A 22,410-nucleotide genomic window follows, 5' to 3' on the forward strand; every position below is an offset into this window, starting at 1 on the left:
TGTGCATATATGTGTACATATATAATAAAACTCTATAAAACATAAATATACCTGTTGATTTTTATAACTCCATCTGTTAATAGAAGGTAGTTTAAGAATTTAGCATCTATATTTCAGCTTAAAAAGATATTTCATTTTTAGTTTTCTTTTAAGAAATACAGTCTTTGTGAAAAGATATTCCTAGATTTTAAAACTTTATTTTAGTACTAGATTATCCAATGACTTGCTGAATATTCAAAGACATCAAGCAGCACATGTCCTACAGTATCCAATTCTGTGTTTCCAATTTTTTCCCCATAAAGGGTGATTGGTGGTCACATGATAAAGGACTGGAACATCACTTCCAACCACCTTATGACACTCAGAGCACCCAGAGGAGTGACTTTCAAAAACCAGCATGTCCATTGGTTTTGCCAGTCACACACAGCAAACTGCAAAAGCCTTCTTGTGGAATAGGTAAGGTTAGCAGTGATAAAACCTCTTCTCTGTCACCTCAGGTTCTCTATCAATTTAAGGTGTATTAGATCTGCTGGCACCTCCGGAGAAAATTTCTTTTCTACAGGTGTTGAAATACACATCTAGCAAGTGCAGCCCTTGACAAGTTTGCTTTTTATCCCTTCCTGGTGGACAGCTTATCTCCAGACACATTGAATATAACATAATAAAAGTTGTACTGATCATTAAACACCAGCCTCCAAGTCATAAACTTAGTAGTATTCTACTCTTTGTTTCCATCAGATTTTAAAAAATTGTAACTATTAAAACAAAGTAGTAGGCAATACTATATGGCAGCATTTCTCAAAGTGTAATCTGAGGGTCACTAGTTTTTTGGATGTGTATAGATGCTCAAAAAAGTGGGAAGTAGTCAAATATGTTTTGCAAAAACTGAATTTATACAGTTAAATATACACACACACACACACACACACACAATATTTACTACAGAACTCTTAAAACCCTTATTCAAAGCATAAGCATAATGAATTTCCAGGACGAGGAATAAAGAGTGCTATTCCCCATTCAATGACCCTTTCACCCCCTTTCCAGATCAACTCACATGCCTGATACCACACAAAACATAATTTAGGAAATACTGTTATATAGACTTTTAAAGCATTTTCAGGTTAAAATGTGTTTTACCTGATAATGCCATTAATAAACTGTCTTTCACATTTATTCAAGTTGTATTTATTACCATGTTCTAGTCATTTCTGCTGTTGGATTACGATTTGGCAAGTCTTAAAGAAGTACAGGGTTAAGTAGAAACAAAAATGTATTTATTGAGTACTCACTCTTGCCCTCACCCCACACAAATGTTCATAAGCTAAACTTTAAATTTTTCTAAACACAACAGTAGGTAACAAAAAATCACTTTTAGAAGTTACCAGTCCCTTACTTAACTTTGGCCTTCTAGCCTCTGTGATCCGGCCAGTCTAGTTAAGCATGCAAAAGACAGCTAGACTGAAGGTCAGGACAAACTGTCATAGTCAGTATGATTTCCACCTCAACGGTGATAGTTAAGGGAGAGGGCTGTTAGATAATCTGTAATCATGGCCTCTTGTTTAGAAAGGTAATGCTTCCACTTCTGATTCAGGATGGTAAATGAGTAAAACATCTAAATCTCTGGCCTCCCAAGACCCTATTAAATGATAGCAAAACAATTGACCTATAAAGGTAAAGAGAATGGAAGGAAGAACTTTCTGGAATGTGGGAAGAATGGAAGCCTGTCAATGGATAAGTGAGAGCAGCAAAGAAGCAATAGCCTAAAACCTATAGAAGGAGGTGCAGCAAAGATGAGCCAACCTGCCCGATAAAACCCCAAAAAGAAAAGGGGGTGGAGAGATCAGAGGGTTACATACAGAAATATCAAAGCATAAAACAATGACAACAAAAAAGTTAGAAAATATGAGAGAATAAAAGCAAAATGGAGAATCAGTCTGGAAGGTCCAACTTCTCTGGGGCTCCAGAAATGAAAAGAGTGAAAATCAAAGGCTAGATAATTATCAATACAATACATTCATTGAAAGCATAATATTTGCCAGGACTTTTATGGAACTTCCTAAAGATCCATTCATTCAATTTCACATCCACTGTAGAATAATATAGTAATTAATACTCTTATTTTCCAGATACAAAAGGAACCACAAAATTTAAATAACCTGCCCAAAGTTACACAGAAAACAATTAGTATTTAAATTCAGTCTGACTCAAGTACCTGTAAAAATAACCTGTGCTCTACAAAACCTCTAGAATAATAATAACAAGAAAGTTTGCCAATGTAAAAGAGAGGTATTAAAAGTGTCTACTGAGTGCTTCAAAATATGAAGGGGGAAAAAATACACACCTACATATCACTATGAAATTGCAAAATAACAATTATCAAGAAAAGATTCCATAAAGAAAAAAATAAGTCACCATCTAAGGCAGTGGTTCTCAACCTTTCTAATGCCGTGACCCCGCAATACAGTTCCTCATGTTGCAGTGACCCCAAGCCAAAACATAATTTTGGTGGCTACTTCATAACTGTAATTTTGCTACAGTTATGATTCGGAATGTAAATACCTGATATGCATTATGTGTTTTCCAATGGCTTTAGGCGACCCCGCCGGGGTCACAACCCACAGGTTGAGAACCACTGATCTAAGGAATAAGAATCAATATGGAATCAAGCAGCACTGATACAAGAGCACAATGTAGTTGATGTCTTCAAAGTTCTCAGGGGAAATAATTTAACCTAGATAAGAGGATTTATTTGACATGGACAGCAGGACCTTTTTTTTCAAGTGACAGTGAACATTAAATCCACTAAGAAAGAAATGTCCTGAAACAATATTTGGACCATAAGTGAACAAAATTCAAATATATTGTAAATGCTATTTAGCAGGTCTTAATTTTTAGCATCAATTTATAAACACAGTATGGAAATTTTAAATATGATTACAGAACAGAATTATTTTATCAGCCTTGACAAGAAAAGTAAATATACAGTTAACAGAAGACAAGTAGAAGAGAAGGGTGCTAATATTATTTAACATGAGCATTCAAGAGATACTATCCAAAGTACATGAAACAGGAACAGAAGATTAAGGTTAAAGTCAAAGGAATTAATATAAGAACCAATTTTCTCTCCAGCCCTGGCCTCTTCACTGAGCTTCAAGACTACAGATCCAACCAACTATTTAACATCTCTCCTTGGTCAGCTAATCTCCTTTTCAAATTTAGCATGGCTCACATAGAACATCTAATTTTTTTCTATCCAAACCTCTTCTTCCACCAGCCTTTCCTACCACTTCTATTCTCCTAGATGCTCAAGTTTTTATTATCTAGAAGTCATTCTAAAACTCTCTACCCTTTACATTCAATCCATCAGTTAATCTTATTTATTCATTTTTTTAAATTTTTTTTTAGAGGAGGGGGTACAGACAGGGACAGACAGGACAAGAGAGAGATGAGAAACATCAATTCTTCATTGGGGCACCTTAGTTTTTCATTTATTGCTCTCTCATATATGCCTTGACGGGGGGGAGGGGGTGCTCCAGCAGAGCCAATGACCCTGGGCTCAAGCCAGCAATCTTGGGCTTCAAGCTAGCAACCTTTGGGCTCAATCCAAAAACCATGGGGTCAAATCTATGATCTCACACTCACGCGAGCAATCTCGCACTCAAGCTGGTGAGTCCACGTTCAAGCAGGCAACCTTGGGTTTCAAACCTGGGTCATCAGCTCGTCAACACCCAAGTCAATGCTCCATCCACTGCACCACTTGGTCAGACTCCATCAGCAAATCTTGACACCTCAATCTTCAAAATATATCCAAATCTTCTTACCAATGTAGTGCAGCCTCTACTCTCCTGCTTCTGATCCTTTCTCCTCCATAATTTGTTTTTCACACTATTTAAAAACATAAATGATACCACTCTCCTCCCTTAGGTCCTCTAGTGACTTTTCATTGTTTGTTATGAGAAATAAAGTGCCTACCACCATGTTCAGAATATAGTGGACAATAAATGGCAGCTATTTCTGTTAATTATTGCATTGTCCTAAATTAGGTGTTGAGTTGGAATCTAGCTTTGGGAATCTGGAGTGGACATCTTTTCTCCTTCTACTTGCCTTCCCTCCCCCTCTCTTTCCTTCCTCCTCCCTCCTCCTCCCTCCTCTTTCTTCTCCCTCCCCCTCCTTCTTCCTCCTCCTAACTCTCCCTCCCCCTCTCTGTCTCCATCTCCCTCTCCTTCTGTCTCTCTCTGTTCTTTTATTGTATGCCAGGTTCTAGCACAAGTGCCCACATTCAACCAATATTTACTGTTTAGTTTAATGATAAATACGCATTATCTAACAGATTATTCATTTTAAAGTCATAATATAATTTAAACTAACATACATACCAATATAGCCCTGCAATTTATTCATATTTTAGATGTTATTTGAATACTAGATGAAAATGATTTGGAAAGAAAATATTTTAATTTAACATTTTGAAATATGTATATAAACTAGTCTCTATATGCCAGATTATGCATGTGGACACAGAAAATGTGTATATAAACATGCATTACTGGGCCAATTAAAAGTCACCTCATAGTCATTCTGTTTCATCGGCCCACTTAATTACGCCTGATCTTTGGCATCTCAGCAATGTTGTCTTGTGCTGACAGTGAAAGTGCCCTTTATGTCTTGTGCCACCACACAGTTTCCTGACTGCCATCCACAGTCAGAACAGCAAATGACTGTGCTCCATCATATTCACTTTTGGTTTTTGTTAGAGTTAAATTAGCTCCTTTAACACTCAAATTCCCCTCACCCAACTCCCAGCAACTTCTTTGGTAAACATTTCACTTGCCCAACCTCCTCCTCCCCTTAAGCACTCCCCACTACTCTGGAAAGGTACTGTAAGGTTGTAGTTCATTTGCTTGCTATTCTCTCACTTAATGGTTCCCTGGCCTTCACTTTGAAATGTAGCAAAAAGTTTATCTTTGCAGAAATGTCAGGGAAAGCTTGCATTGGGAAATGACCTGACAATTAGGGAAGTTTAAATCACAATAGTTGTTTGTAAAAGCCTAGCAACTGACCCAGAGACGCTGTCTTCTGATAAATCAGCCCCCATCCCCAGGGCAGTGGAAACCCGTGGGAGGAGGGGGGCTGGCTGGCTTGAAGCCTCGGCTGGCCCAGCCAGCCCTGGACATTTTGAACTAGAACAGGTCTCCTTTAGACAGTTGAGCAGGGAGGTAAAGAATATGGAAAAACTGTGGCACCACTACAATCCACATATGAAAAAATATTCCCTTGTACCTACAGAGGCAATGAAATCAGCCCCTTTTTCCAAGACCCCTGACTAAATTATAAAAACCCTACTCCTACTCTCCTCATTGCTGACATACCTTTAGTCTGTCTCTGCATGCTTGTACCCAGGCATATTAAATAAATTTTCCTTTTGTGTTTCCTGTTTGGCTCTCCCTGGTGCCCATCCATGGACCTGGGAATGGGTTTAGCTGTCAGCTATCTCATAAGGAATAAGGCAGTTCAGACTTGGAGAGAACTTAGGGGTTTATACCGACCTGTCATTGCCAAGGGAGACTGACAATAGACTTTCTTTCCTCCCTCCCCAGTGGACCAGCCACGCTAGCTTCAACCTTTCAGTTTTATATAATAATACTTTATAAGTTGGAAAGGCTGTTCTAATTTGTGAAAAAGGTAGTTCATATTTAAATGGAACTTTGGCTGTTTATCAACTACTTGATATTTTAACATTCGTTTGAATTTCAAATTCAGATACAGTGGGAAAAATAATTTTCCAAATTAGGTTTTTGTTTGTGTTGCTTTTTTTGCACCAAGGGGGCAACATAACAATTTGTTGCTATAGTTCGGTTCAAGTTTCAGTTTTTTCATTGTATTTTGAAAATCTGTACTGTTGTTTTTACATTGATAATCTTTTTATATAAGATCAAAATAAATATTATTTAGAAGAATGGAATTTGCTAATAGAAAAATATTACTCGGGTTTTTTTAAGTAGACACAAACAAAATGTTAAGAAAATTTCTCAATATAATAATACTTTATAAGTTGGAAAGGCTGTTGTAAAAGCTGCCATGTTTCCTCCAATATGAGGAGTAAGTTGTGTATATTAATAAATCTTGACTTTGTTAATTAAATATAGGTGACTAGACACCAACTTGTTTGTTGTCTCCTTGTTTAGAAAATTCCTATTTTAATTAGATCGTGTTTCTAAGAAACAGAGTGGATTTCAAACATTCTTCATGTACTTTGCCTTATTTTGTGTAAGCCTCATCTAACAAGGCTCCTTTTAAGTAATTATTTTGTATCTGATTTGAATTCTTATACAGAGTAACCACTAAGAACTTGAATATCTTCTTTGGTATTTTGCCACATAGATGTTCTTCACTACTGTGGACTACTTTAAAAGTCTCATATATTTGCATAAATGAACATGGTAGTTATGTCTAATTTTGATAGGCATAATGTCTGGGTAAGGAATTTCTCTCTATAATAGCTCAGATTACCTTTTTCTCTCATTTTATTAGTCCCAATGAAGAAATTTTTAAAGTTATTAGTTTTGAGATTCTGAGAGGTTCTAGATCACTATATAAAAGATAACTGATTTGATTGAATCCCTTCTGAAGTATTTGTTTGTTATCAGTATAACAAAGTACTCTAAAATTTAGTTGCTTAAAAAGAACAATCATTTTATTTGCTCATGATTCTGCAATCTGAACTGGGCTCGACTGGGCAGTTCTTCGGTTGGCCTTACTGCTTGTGTGCCTGCAGTTCAGCTGGCAGGCTGTCTTGGGTGTGAACTCAGCTAAGACACTAGAATGATTGGGCCTCTCCACCTCCATGTGGTCTCTCCATGTGATTTCTCAAGCAGGGTAGTGGAACTTACTATATGTCAGCTCAGGACTCCTGAGAATGCAAAAGCAGAAGCCTCAAGGCTTTCTTAAGATTTCTGCCTAGAACTGGCATCACGTTACTTTTGCCAAATCCTATTGGTTAAAGCTAACTACAATTCCAGTTCATGTTCACAAGGGAGAAGACTGTTTAAGGATGTAAATACTGGGATTTCTGATTCATTGGGGCCACCAATGTAAGAGACTATTATAATGTCCTAAATAGTTATTCCTTTGAGAGTTTAAGAATGGCCAACTCTTAACCTTTCTTTGTCTGAAACTTGTTTTTATATTGCTCTCACTCTTCAATGAATGAAATGAACAATGCCCTATCCCTTTTAGTTTTAATATCACAAATATCTTCTCCTGATCTACTACCTATTAGCTTTGCCCATGGTGTTGTTCATTGAATAGGAATCCTAAATGTTGATGTAGTCAATTTTATCAAGTTTTCACCTATGGGGTTGTGCATCAGTTGTTTATGATGAGTTTTCCTAGGTCACAAAAATATCTTATGTTTTCTTCATTTGATTTTATAATCTCACCTTCCATAATTATGTCTTTAACCCTAGATTTCACCTTTATGTGTAGTATTAGGTAGGGACCTACTCCATTTTTCTCTATGAAGTGTTCTGGATATTATCTACTAAAAAATCTACATTCCCACTGTTGACTGTGTGACTTCCTTAATTGTATATTAGGATTCAATATATAAATGGGTCTGTCTCTGAGTGCTGTTCCTTAGGTTAATTTTCAGTTGGTCAGTACTGAAATGTTTTCATTATATTGATTTTTAGTTTGTCTTCATATCTGATAGGGAAAGTTCCCATTCTTTTCTCTTTCTTTTCAGAGTTGACCACTCTATATGGACTTAATTCTTCCATTTAAACTTTGGAATTCATAAGATTCCTCAAAATATCCAGATAGAATTTTGGTTGGATTGTGTTGACATTATAGATTTAAGAAAAATTGCCCCTTTGTAGTAACATACTATCCCCTTCTATCTAAGTGTAGGGAAAGTCTATTCAGTTCTACTTCCCTGTTTAGGTTAAAAGTTTAAAATTTTTCTCTGCAGCAGTCTTCTGAATTCTTTGTTAATTTCTAGAGAGTTTATACTATATAGTTTTTGTTCCTAGAGAATGTATCTTATTTTTCATTTTTTTTCCTAGTAGGTTACTATTATTATAGTGAAATGCTTTTGGTTTTTATACACTTATCTGCTTACCTTGCCACATGCTTATTCTCATAATTTATTGATTCTTGTGGTTTTTCTATTCAGGTAATTATATCACCTAAAAATAATGTTTTTTTTCTTTTCCTTTGCAATAATTATACTACTTTTTTTCTTTTAAAAACAATATTCACCAGAATCTCCATTAATATGTTAAACAGCAGAATTTTAGTTCTGAGTTATTATGGGTATAATATATATTTATTTTTCTGTTCTTTAGTCTTTGTTTTTTTCCCCTCTTCTTTTCCAAGTAAGAGGAGGGGAAGAGATAGAAAGACAGACTCCACATGCACCCCAACCAGGATCCACCTGGCAAACCCTGTCTGGGGCCAATGCTCTGTCCATCTGGGGCCATGCTTGCAACTGAGCTATTTTTAGTGCCTGAGGCAAGGTCATGGAGCCATCCTCAGCACCTGAGGCCAAATTGCTCAAACAAATTCAAGCCATGGCTGTGAGAGAAGAGAGAGATAGAGAGAGAGAGACAGAAAGAGAGAGAGAAGGGGGAGGGGTGAAGAAGCAGATGGTCACTTCTCCTGTGTGCCCTGACTGGGAATTGAACCTGGGATAGCCACTGAGCCAACCAGCCAGGGCCAGTCTTTGTCATTTTAAGGAAACAAAAAAAAAATATTTTCTTCTGTATACCTTACGCACCTTCCTTGATTTATTTTTATTCTTGAGTTCTTTCTCTAGGAATTTTTCAATGTAGTTCTGTTTTAGGGGAAAATATTTCGAGGCCTTCTTTACCTCCCAATATTTTTTTACTGTGGCTTCAGAGTTAAATGACAGTTTATTTGGCTATAATAATTTTATGCTTGAAGTTTTTTCCCCTTTAAATTTAAAAAATATTAAATCCGTTATCATTGTGTCCAATATTGTGAAATTTCAGTAAATCTGCTTCTTACTCCTTTGTTGGCAACCTACCTCTCCTCTTTGAAAGCATTTAGAATTTTTCTCTGTCTCAGACAACCTTAAATTTCTCTATAAATGTCTTTATAGAGATGTGAGTTTTTCCTAAACTATCCTGCAGGATTGGGAAGAGAGTGAGGCAAGAAAGAAATCTAGGGTGCAAAATTTAAGGAGGTCTTCACTCTCAGAATCATGCAAGTACCTCCTTAAATTTTGCATGCCATGAGCCTCACCTGCCTCACTTATGAGTGCTTTTAATCTGAGGTCTTTGAACTTTAATTCTTTTATAATCATCATCATTATTCCTTCAAATATTTCTACTTCTTCTAGGTCTCCTGAATTCTAGTGTTGGCACTTCTACCATCCTTGTCTCTTAGCTTCTATTTTATACTTTTTTCTTTATCCTTTCTTGCTGCCTTCCTGGGAGAGCTTCTTAGTCTGATTTTCAACTTCATGAATCTTGTCATATATCTCTTTTTTTCCTTCCTTTCTTCCTTCCCCTCCCATCCTTTCCCTTTTCCTTCCTTCCTTCCTTCCTTCCTTCCTTCCTTCCTTCCTTCCTTCCTTCCTTCCTTCCATTCCTTTCTGTAAGAGGAGGGAGAGAGAATGAGACAGACTCCCTATGCACCCCAACCGGGATCCACCCAGCAACCCCTGTCTGGGGCTGATGCTCAAATCAACTGAGCTATTTTTAGCACCTGAGGCTGATGCTCAGCCCAACCAAGCTATCCTCAGTGCCTGGGGCTGACACTTGAACCAATTGAGCCATAGGCTGCTAGAGGTTAAGAGGAGGAGAAGGTGGAGTGGGAGGGGGAGAGAAGTAGATGGTTGCTTCTCTTGTGTGCCCTGACCGGAATTGAACCTGGGAAGTTCTTATGCCAGGCTGATGCTCTGTTTACTGATCCAACCAGCCAGGGCCTTATCTTTTCTTTTTAATTATTATATTTTTATTTCTAATAGTTTAAGTGATTCTTTTTTATAACCTTTAATTCTTATTAATAATTAATAATATCTTCTATAATTCCATATTAATAATACCTTGAAGAAATTTGTTGTGTTTATTTTAAATTTTTAGTGTAGAAATTCCAGTGATGCTGCTTCACATAGTATATATTTTAAGTGTTGTTGTCTGTGTCTTCATAGCATCCATTTAGTTTATCTTAGATCATGTTCCCTGAGGGGAATTAGCAGACTTGTGTAGGCAAAGGCTAAAGACAAAGTCGAGTTTGTGTGCCTCCCACTGAAATTAAGGAAAGAAAATATGGGTCAGGCTGGAAGTATCAGTCCCCAGAAAACCAGTTTTGACCATCTCCATTTATTGTCACTGCTCTAGACCAGTCCTCAAGTCAGGACTCCACTTCTTTCCTCATTAAACTCTTTAAAAAAAGGATCACTGGGAGAAGGCAATCTCTTGGTATTTTTAATCCCCCAGCACTGATAGGGGAATGGTGGAGGAAATGCCCGACAGGGCAGCATCCACCCCTTTTTTTTATTCATTTTAGAGGGGAGAGAGAGTTAGAATGAGAGAGAGAGAGAGAGAGAGAGAGAGAGAGAGAGAGAGAGAGAGAGAGAAAGGGGAGAGGAGCAGGAAGCATCAACTCGCATATATGCCTTGACCAGGCAAGCCCAGGGTTTTGAACCAGTGATCTCAGTGTTCCAGGTCAATGCTTTATCCACTGCGCCACAACAGGTCAGAGCCCACCCCCCACCCCACCCCTTTTTTTAAAATCATATTACCCTAGAGCCATGATGGTGAACCTTTTTATAAAAACCACCCACTTTTGCAGTGCTGGTCAACCTGGTCCCTCCCACCCACTAGTGGGTGGTCCAGCTTTCATGGTGGGCCAATCATGTTTGGTTGCTCCATTACCACCCACCATGAAAGCTGGAAGCCCATTAGTGGGCAGGAGGGACCAGGTTGACCAACACTGCAAAAGTGGGTGGTTCTTTTAAAACAGGAGTCGGGGAACTTTTTGGCTGAGAGAGCCATGAACACCACATATTTTAAAATGTAATTCCATGAGAGCCATACAACGACCCGTGTATTTACGCATTATCCAGTAAAAATTTGGTGTTGCCCCGGAGGACAGCTGTGATTGGCTCCAGCCACCCGCAACCATGAACATGAGCGGAAGGAAATGAATGGATTGTAATACATGAGAATATTCTATATTTTTAACGTTATTTTTTTTTATTAAAGATTTGTCTGTGAGCCATCAAAAGAGCCACATCTGGCTCGCAAGCCATAGGTTCCCGACCCCTGTATTAAAAGGTTCGTCATCACTGCCCTAGAGGGACTTCTGTGCTATTCTGATGTTACTAAATTGACAAGAGATAGCTAGACAGTTTCTGCCCGCTTCTGCTGTGCCCAGGAAAGCAATGATCTTCCCAAGGCAACATGGAGAAAAGTCAAGAGCAGATCTCAAAAGCTTTCCTCAACCTATTGTGTGTTGACTGTATCTGACCTCCCTACCCTCCAGCAGTTCACTAAAGCCTTTGGGTTTCTCAGTTTTTGGTGAGAATTCATGCTTCTTCTCCCTTTTGTGGCTTCCCCTTTTGTCAGGATACCAAAGAGTTGACCCCTGCCTAACTTTGAAGACTCTCTCTTGTTTGACCCCAGCATCCTAGAGACTTTGTCTTTAATCCTCACAATTCTGAAAGCAAATCATTATTATCCCTATTTTTATAGAGGAGGGAATTGAATCTCAGTAGAGTTAAGTGATTCTGTTCAAAGTCACACAGCTATGAAGTATGGTAGAGCTGAAATTTGCAAACATGTCTCTCTATCCCAAAGCCCATGCTTTGGATACTGCATTAATCCCCCCAGATTAAGGCTTAAATCTAGAGCTATCTCATTTTATTCAGAAAGTTATAAAACTGTTTTTGAGAGGATGACGTCAGAGTAATGGCGGAGTAGGAAGCGATACCGATAAATCTCCCCCAAAACTCAACAAGATCTTCAACCAGAAACAGAAAAACCTATACTTGGAGCTTCCAGATTCTTCGCAATACACCCAAAGGTATGATTGAGTGAAAAATTGGCTAAATATATAACCAAACCCCGAAGGAAATAGGGAGTAAGAAATGCTCCGCCTTCCTCACTAACCTAAACAGGGCGGCTTTCTCTGGTAACTGTGAATATAGAAACTGAGGCGGGCAAAGGGGGTGAATAGATCCAGGCCGCCGCAGCAAAAACGGCCGAACCAGGCTGTGGCTCAGAGATCCAAGCCGAGGAAAATCTGATCCTGTGGCAACCCGGGCAATACAAGCTAACACTCGCGCCAAACCCAAACAAAGAAAGACAAGCGGAGCGGCCATTTTACCCGGTCTCCTGGTCGGTGCGCAGTTAGTGGAAGAGAGATTTCTTCCTAAGCCGCGGAAGTGGGTGCCCGTGCTGCCCCACGGAGAGGCAGGGTCAGAGGCCTTTCTGTGGGCTGAGGGCAGAGTCTCTGGGCAGCCCCAGCGCCCTGGGAAAGCCACGCACGGGAGGGAGTGAGAACTACTTCCAACGGTGGAGATTTTCCGTGCTGGTGAGGGTTTTACTCAGAGGGAACCGCGGCCGGCCTCATATCCTGGTGTGCGCGTGCAGATAAGGAGTGAGCGATTCCTCCGAGTGCCTCGGCAGTGCGCGCCCGTGTTATCGCACAGAGGGGCAGAGTCAGGGGCCTTTGTGTGGGCCAAAGCGGAATCTCGGGCCGCCCCAGCGCCTTGCAAAAGCCGCACACGGGGACGGAGCGAGACTCAATTCCAACGCTGCAACTTTTCCCTGCGGTTGGGGGTTTCACTCAGAGCGTGAGACTGCTGGCCGGATATCCTGGTTGCAGACAGTGAGTGAGAGTTTCCTCCAAGCGCCCCGGAAGTGGGCGCCCGCTTGTGTTACCGGACAGAGTGGCAGAGCCAGTGGTCTTTGAGTGGGCGGAAAGCCCACCTGATTATGCTAGCAGCTCTGACTGACTGAGCCTTACCCAGAGCCCTGTGCTGAGTGGAAATAGAGTGGGGAGTTGCCAGCAATTTGAGCCTCTTACTATCCAGGCAGAGGCAGCAGCAACCCCATACCTGGACTATCAGGCTACTAATTGAGGAAGGAAAGACTAGGAGAAAGGCTCCAGGAACACGGACTCTCTCACTGTCGGAGCCTATAAATGCTAATGAGCCTCAACTCCCAACGAGAATAAAGCATAATACATGACATTGCCATAGAGACTTATCAACTGCAAACCTCTACCTGAGCGTGCCAAAGGGGCAGAACCCGGGGTACAGAGTCACCGACCAGGAAGAGGGAGAGAAAAGAAAAAGCAAGAAGATAACCTCTCAAAATCAAGAATAATCTGCAGACTTTATAACCTATCCCATTTTATTATATTTGTTCGTTTGTTTCTCTTATCTTCATTCTTGAGACTTTTTTTTCCTCCTCCAATTTGGCCGATTAACTCTCTACCGGTCTTACTCTCTCCTCTCCTTGAACTACACTACCCATAAGTGTTACATCTCCCATTATCATTTCTCTTCTCTTCCTTTCTCTCTATGAGGGTTGCACTCCAAAACCCTTAACTCTTTCTCTCTCTCTCCTTTCTTTTTTCTTCTTTTAGTGGTTCCCTCTTTTTTTCTCTCTCTCTCTTTCTTTTCTCCCTCTATATTAGTTTCTTCCTTTCTCCTTTACATCTCCTCTCATTCAAACCTCAATAACAAACAAATTATCTTATCTGGGACTCAAACCTATGTTTGTGGCATTTTGGGGGGTTTTTACTTCACCTTTTTAACTCACTAGCAGTGCTCCCATCCCTGGCTCTCCATATTATCTAGTTCTTGTTCCACTAAATACAATAGTAAGTTTTTAATTTGTCCCCCCATTTTTCCATTTTCCTCTTATTCCTCTCATCATAACTCTTAGAAAACCAACACCTAAAAGCAAATCATTTTATTCTTGACCCAAATTTTTTCCTTATTTGCTTTTTGTGGGTCCATACGCTCTTTTTTTTTTCTTTTTTCTTTTTTTTTTTTTTTTTTCTTTTCCTTTTTTTTTTTTTTTTTTTCTTTCTCTCTTTTTTGCCCCTTTATTACTTTTCCCCAATTCAGGCCCTCCATCACAGGCATTGTTTGTTATAACTCACAGTCCACCACAAGATTTTCTCAAGAAAGAGGGGAGAGGAGAGGAGAGGAAAAAAAGAGGGGGGGAATAATTTCCTTTTTTTAAAAAACTTTTATTTTATTTTATTTTTCTTTATTTCATTATTAATTTTTTTAAAAAAAACAACTCTTTTCGATTTGTTATTTTTTTATTTTTTTTTAACTTTTTATTCTTTATTAAATCTCATTAATACTATCAACAAAACCACCCTCAGATGCCATTAAGGAAGAGAAAATCGAATATCATGGATACAAAAGAAAGAGAGGTAACACAGCTAGATGAGGAAAAATCTATGGAGAAAAAATTTAATATATTGGAAACCTTGGAGCTAAATGACAGAGAATTCAAGATAGAAATCCTAAAAATCCTCCGAGATATACAAGAAAACACAGAAAGGCAATATAGGGAGCTCAGAAAACAACTCCATGAACACAAAGAATATATGTCCAAGGAAATTGAAACTATAAAAACAAATCAAACAGAGATGAAAAACTCAATTAACGAGCTGAAAAACGAAGTAACAAGCTTAGCTAATAGAACAGGTCAGATAGAAGAGAGGATTAGTGAAATAGAAGACAAGCAACTTGAGGCACAACAGAGAGAAGAAGAAAGAGACTCAAAAATTAAAAAAAATGAGATAGCCCTACAAGAATTATCTGACTCCATCAAAAAGAATAACATAAGAATAATAGGTATATCAGAGGGAGAAGAGAGAGAAAATGGAATGGAGAACATACTTAAACAAATAATTGATGAGAACTTCCCAAGCCTGTGGAAAGAACTAAAGCCTCAAGTTCAAGAAGCAAACAGAACTCCAAGTTTTCTTAACCCCAACAAACCTACTCCAAGGCATATCATAATGAAATTGACACAAACCAACAGCAAAGAAAAAATTCTCAAGGCAGCCAGGGAAAAGAAGAATACAACATATAAAGGAAGGCCCATTAGATTATCATCAGATTTCTCAGCAGAAACTCTACAAGCTAGAAGAGAGTGGACCCCAATATTTAAAGTCCTGAAAGAGAGGAACTTTCAGCCACGAATACTATACCCATCAAAGCTATCCTTCAAATACGAAGGAGAAATAAAAACATTCACAGATACAGAAAAGATGAGGGAATTTATCATCAGAAAACCCCCACTCCAGGAATTACTAAAGGGGGTTCTCCAATCAGATACAAAGAACAAAAAAAAAACAGAGCCACAAGTAAAAGCTCCAAGAAGAACACAATAAAACCAAATTTAAACTGTGACAACAACAAAAAGAAAGAGGGGGAGAAGACGGAGATTAACAGTAGCAAAGGACGATGGAGTGCAAAAGTACTCACAAAATAGTTCGCTACAATGAACAGGGTAGGGACCCTTTTCATTACTCAAAGGTAACCACCATTGAAAAAACCACCACAGAAGCACATGAGATAAAAAAGATAGCAACAGAGGAAAGATGTATGGAATACAACCAAATAAAAACAAAAGATAGAAAAACGAAAGAGAAGGATCAAACAAGACACAAAACTAACAGAAAGCAAGATATAAAATGGCAATAGGGAACTCACAAGTATCAATAATTACACTAAATGTAAATGGATTAAACTCACCAATAAAAAGGCACAGAGTAGCAGAATGGATTAAAAAAGAAAATCCAACTGTATGCTGCCTACAGGAAACTCATCTAAGTAACAAGGATAAAAACAAATTCAAAGTGAAAGGCTGGAAAACAATACTCCAAGCAAATAACATCCAAAAAAAAGCAGGTGTAGCAATACTCATATCGGATAATGCTGACTACAAGACAGGAAAAGTACTTAGAGACAAAAATGGCCATTTCATAATGGCTAAGGGGACACTGAATCAAGAAGACATAACAATTCTTAATATATATGCACCAAACCAAGGAGCACCAAAATATATAAGACAGCTACTTATTGATCTTAAAACAAAAACTGACAAAAATACAATCATACTTGGAGACCTCAATACACCGCTGACGGCTCTAGATCGGTCATCCAAACAGAGAATCAACAAAGACATAGTGGCCTTAAACAAAACACTAGAGCACCTGGATATGATAGACATCTACAGGACATTTCATCCCAAAGTGACTGAGTATACATTTTTCTCCAGTGTACATGGATCATTCTCAAGAATTGACCATATGTTGGGCCACAAAAACAATATCAGCAAATTCAGAAAAATTGAAGTTGTACCAAGCATATTTTCTGATCATAAAGCCTTGAAACTAGAATTCAACTGCAAAAAAGAGGAAAAAAATCCCACAAAAATGTGGAAACTAAACAACATACTTTTAAAAAATGAATGGGTCAAAGAAGAAATAAGTGCAGAGATCAAAAGATATATACAGACTAATGAAAATGACAATACGACATATCAGAATCTATGGGATGCAGCAAAAGCAGTGATAAGAGGGAAGTTCATATCACTTCAGGCATATATGAACAAACAAGAGAGAGCCCAAGTGAACCACTTAACTTCCCACCTTAAGGAACTAGAAAAAGAAGAACAAAGACAACCCAAAACCAGCCGAAGAAAGGAGATAATAAAAATCAGAGCAGAAATAAATGAATTAGAGAACAGAAAAACTATAGAAAAAATTAATAGAACAAGGAGCTGGTTCTTTGAAAAGATCAACAAAATTGACAAACCCTTGGCAAGACTTACCAAGGAAAAAAGAGAAAGAACTCATATAAACAAAATCCAAAATGAAAGAGGAGAAATCACCACGGACACCGTAGCTATACAAAGAATTATTGTAGAATACTATGAAAAACTTTATGCCACTAAATTCAACAACCTAGAAGAAATGGATAAATTCCTAGAACAATACAACCTTCCTAGACTGAGTCAAGAAGAAGCAGAAAGCCTAAACAGACCTATCAGTAGAGAAGAAATAGAAAAAACCATTAAAAACCTCCCCAAAAATAAAAGTCCAGGCCCTGACGGCTATACCAGCGAATTTTATCAAACCTTCAAAGAAGACTTGGTTCCTATTCTACTCAAAGTCTTCCAAAAAATTGAAGAAGAAGCAATACTTCCAAACACATTTTATGAGGCCAACATAACCCTCATACCAAAACCAGGCAAGGATGGCACAAAAAAAGAAAACTACAGACCAATATCTCTAATGAATACAGATGCTAAAATACTAAACAAAATACTAGCAAATCGAATACAACAACATATTAAAAAAATAATACATCATGATCAAGTGGGATTCATCCCAGAATCTCAAGGATGGTTCAACATACGTAAAACGGTTAATGTAATACACCATATCAACAAAACAAAGAACAAAAACCACATGATCTTATCAATAGACGCAGAAAAGGCTTTCGATAAAATACAACACAATTTTATGTTTAAGACTCTCAACAAAATGGGTATAGAAGGAAAATATCTCAACATGATAAAGGCCATATATGATAAACCATCAGCTAACATCATATTAAATGGCACTAAACTGAAGGCTTTCCCCCTTAAATCAGGAACAAGACAGGGTTGTCCACTCTCTCCACTCTTATTTAATGTGGTACTAGAGGTTCTAGCCAGAGCAATCAGACAAGACAAAGAAATAAAAGGCATCCATATCGGAAAAGAAGAAGTAAAGGTATCACTTTTTGCAGATGATATGATCCTATACATCGAAAACCCCAAAGAATCCACAAAAAGACTACTAGAAACAATAAGCCAATACAGTAAGGTCGCAGGATACAAAATTAACATACAGAAGTCAATAGCCTTTCTATATGCCAACAATGAAACAACTGAGAAGGAACTCAAAAGAATAATCCCCTTCACGATTGCAACAAAAAAAATAAAATACTTAGGAATAAACATAACAAAGAATGTAAAGGACTTATATAATGAAAACTATAAACCATTGTTAAGGGAAATCGAAAAAGATATAATGAGATGGAAGAATATACCTTGTTCTTGGCTAGGAAGAATAAATATAATCAAGATGGCTATATTACCCAAAGCAATATACAAATTTAATGCAATTCCCATCAAAATTCCAATGACATTTTTTAAAGAAATAGAGCAAAAAATCATCAGATTTATATGGAACTATAAAAAACCCCGAATAGCCAAAGCAATCCTAAAGAAAAAGAATGAAGCTGGGGGCATAACAATACCTGACTTCAAACTCTATTATAGGGCCACGACAATCAAAACAGCATGGTATTGGCAGAAAAATAGACACTCAGACCAATGGAACAGAATAGAAAGTCCAGAAATAAAACCACATATATATAGTCAAATAATTTTTGATAAAGGGGCCAACAACACACAATGGAGAAAAGAAAGCCTCTTCAATAAATGGTGCTGGGAAAACTGGAAAGCCACATGCAAAAGAATGAAACTGGACTACAGTCTCTCCCCCTGTACAAAAATTAACTCAAAATGGATCAAAGATCTAAACATAAGACCTGAAACAATTAAGTACATAGAAGAAGACATAGGTACTCAACTCATGGACCTGGGTTTTAAAGAGCATTTTATGAATTTGACTCCAATGGCAAGAGAAGTGAAGGCAAAAATTAATGAATGGGACTACATCAGACTAAGAAGTTTTTGCTCAGCAAGGGAAACTGATAACAAAATAAACAGAAAGCCAACTAAATGGGAAATGATATTTTCAAACAACAGCTCAGATAAGAGCCTAATATCCAAAATATACAAAGAACTCATAAAACTCAACAACAAACAAACAAACAATCCAATAAAAAAATGGGAAGAGGATATGAATAGACACTTCTCCCAGGAAGAAATACAAATGGCCAACAGATATATGAAAAGATGCTCATCTTCTTTAGCTATTAGAGAAATGCAAATCAAAACGGCAATGAGATACCACCTCACACCTGTTCGATTAGCTGTTATTAGCAAGTCAGGTAATAGCAAATGTTGGAGAGGCTGTGGAGAAAAAGGAACCCTCATACACTGTTGGTGGGAATGTAAAGTAGTACAACCATTATGGAAGAAAGTATGGTGGTTCCTCAAAAAACTGAAAATAGAACTACCTTATGACCCAGCAATCCCTCTACTGGGTATATATCCCCAAAACTCAGAAACATTGATACGTAAAGACACATGCAGCCCCATGTTTATTGCAGCATTGTTCACAGTGGCCAGGACATGGAAACAACCAAAAAGCCCATCAATAGATGACTGGATAAAGAAGATGTGGCACATATACACTATGGAATACTACTCAGCCATAAGAAATGATGACTTCGGAACATTTACAGCAAAATGGTGGGATCTTGATAACATGATACGAAGCGAAATAAGTAAATCAGAAAAAAACAGGAACTGTATTATTCCATATGTAGGTGGGACATAATAGTGAAACTAAGAGACATTGATAAGAGTGTGGTGGTTACGGGGGGGAGGGGGGAATGGGAGAGGGATAGGGGGTGGGAGGGGCACAAAGAAAACAAGATAGAAGGTGACAGAGGATAATCTGACTTTGGGTGGTGGGTATGCAACATAATTGAACGACAAGATAACCTGGCCTTGTTATCTTTGAATATATGTATCCTGATTTATTGATGTCACCCCATTAAAAAAATAAAATTATAAAAAAATAAATAAATAAAACTGTTTTTGAAAACACGAATGTTCTGTGAGCTGGACCAAAGCATTTACCCAAAAACAGGTGGTCTTTTTCAAATTGGTGGGAAAAATATGTTAGTTAGAATTTTCTCAATGTCATAGTTGTCCACAAATTTTTATTAAATCTTTGGTACCTGCTGTTCTTTTGTGTGCTAGCAAATCCTAAAAAAAAAAGTAATGATTAAGTAGGAAATGAGTTTTGAATATCTGATCTCAATTAGAAATCAAGAAAATGTTATAAATTAGCATTTTTTACCTACTAACTGGGAGACAATTGACATTTCATATCATATAATATATATTTGAACACTCATCATTCTTGCTGTAACATTCATTTACATCAGTGTCTAAAAATTGAATTGAATGCTTAATAAGTGTGAATTTACTAATATTTTTTCTTTCTATATATCCTACCTAATTTTAAAGACATGATTTAAAATTTTTGAATTTCATATTAAACAGTTAATAATGCATGGAGTAAAAAGTTCAAATGCTCCAATACTATATGCAGTGAAAGTAAATCCACCCCTCTCCACCTCTATCATCCAGCTAGCTAATTCTCTCCCCATACAAAAACCACTGTTGTGTTTCTTGTTATCATTTCATAGATATGGTAGGTATACATAATGTTTTATGTACATATTTTTTTATAAAAGGGAGATTTTTTTGTCACTAAATTGGGAATTACTCTGACTCCTTATATAACTTTGTATGCTAAAAATAAAGTGAGTTTTTAAATTTAAAATATTAAATATAGCCTGACTGGGCAGTGGTGCAGTGCATAGAGTGTCAGCCTGGGATTCTGAGTACCCAGGTTCAAAGCCCTGAGGTCACCGGCTCGAGTACAGAGCCTCCAGCTTGAGTGTGGGATCACAGACATGACCCCATGGTCACTGGCTTGAACCCAAAGGTCACTGGCTTGAAGACCAAGGTCGTTGGCTTAAGCCCAAGGACACAGGCTTGAGCAAGGGGTCACTGACTCGGCTGGAGTCCCTGGTCAAGGTACATTTGGAAAAGCAATCAATGAACAACTAAGGTGCCGCAACAGTGAGTTGATGCTTCTCATCTCTCTCCCTTCCTGTCTTTCCCTATCTGTCCATTTCTCTCTCTCTCTCTGTGATACACACACACAGTGTGTGTGTGTGTATCACAGAGAGAGAGTAGAGAAACCAAAATGAAAACCTCTATATGCCCATCACTCAGATTAAAAGATTATTTAAAAGTCAGGGTTTAATTAATGCTCTTGCATATTTTCAGAGCTTCTGTCAATGAAAAATGAAAAGAATTGTTTCCAACTACAAGTGCAGCGGCCCCCGAGTCTTCAGTTCATTGTGTTAGTGCTAGCTGGGAGCAACTTATGCATAAATTTCTCATAGCCTTTCTAGGAGTAAAAGTAAATTGAAAAATATATCATACTTATGCTTTTCCCAAAACTTTGGTTGGTATCTGTGCAAGAAGTGTATGTAGCAGATTTTTAAAGTCATTATTGCATTAATACTCATTTTTTTAATTACTAGTAATTCCACATGTGGGGCTAATTTGGTTGTTTTGACTTAGCTCCTTTCACAGAGAAAGAATGCTGAAGCCATTATATTTATTATTTAGATTGCATAAGTAATCTTGCATACTTAAAACATCTTAATTTCATTAGCATTTTTGATAAAGCATGGATAGTAGAAATGCTGATCTTATGTCCATCCACAAATCTAATTTTTGTTCTGACATCACAAATCTTTTTTCCTTAGTACCACTTGCCTCTCCTGATGCATCTGCAGAACTTCAAAAGAATTTTATAGAACGCATCTCTTTCATCCATCAATATGATGCCAGAAAAACTCCCAATGAGCCTATAAAGGGCAAGGTGAGAGCGTATTTAGAATCAATTATTTAATACTATAGGATGGGATATATTTATGATAGAACTGTAAGCCTTCTCAAGTCATAACCATCTTTGTCAAAGTCCATTTTAACAAATTAACATGGTTATTAGGAAGATAAGGTCTCAACCACATCATAGTTAAAACTAAGAAATGATGTCATTATTTTGGATGACAGTCTTTGGAAATGGGTTTGAATTATGAAAATAATTTACTTAAGGTAATAGTAAAGCAGTTTGATCAACTCTTTGACATGCTTATGTGTGTGTTGCTGAGGGATGCATGTAAGGTTTATAAAAGCCAAACAGAAGTGTAATAGTCAATTGCTGGATTTTTCCCAACTAAAAATGTTTGTTTTTATATTTCACTATAAATAAGTCTTTTGTTGAAACTAATACACATTGGGATGCAATCATAAATCCTCATGTGTATGAGCTGTAGTATCTATTGTATCCGTAGCAACCTATAGAGCAAGAAATGAAATTTGATATGAACAGTCTTATACAATCATTTGATAGAAAAGTCGAGAGCAGGAGATAATGGATTGCTGCTTTTCTGACTTTCTGTTTTGTCTTTCCTGTTCATTTTCTGGTGCACCCTATTTTATAATTTGTTTGAAAGGTTCACCAACTGGTCCTGGACAGTTGGCTCAGTGCATAGAGCAGGGGTCCCCAAACTTTTCACACAGGGGGCCAGTTCACTGTCCCTCAGACCATTTGAGGGCCAGACTATAA

At 37.6% G+C, this 22,410-nt stretch overlaps 1 protein-coding gene across 1 annotated transcript in view; it reads left to right on the forward strand.

Moving 5' to 3' along the window:
• The window catches only part of C3H2orf73 (chromosome 3 C2orf73 homolog), a 40,264-nt gene that overhangs the window by 16,565 nt on the left and 1,289 nt on the right, over nucleotides 1-22,410 (forward strand). The window contains 2 exon segments of the mRNA XM_066264752.1: nucleotides 303-456; nucleotides 21,545-21,660. Of these exon segments, the coding sequence (XP_066120849.1) occupies nucleotides 303-456; nucleotides 21,545-21,660 (270 nt within the window).

Source organism: Saccopteryx bilineata, chromosome 3 (assembly GCF_036850765.1).
Source record: "Saccopteryx bilineata isolate mSacBil1 chromosome 3, mSacBil1_pri_phased_curated, whole genome shotgun sequence".
NCBI lineage: Eukaryota > Metazoa > Chordata > Mammalia > Chiroptera > Emballonuridae > Saccopteryx > Saccopteryx bilineata.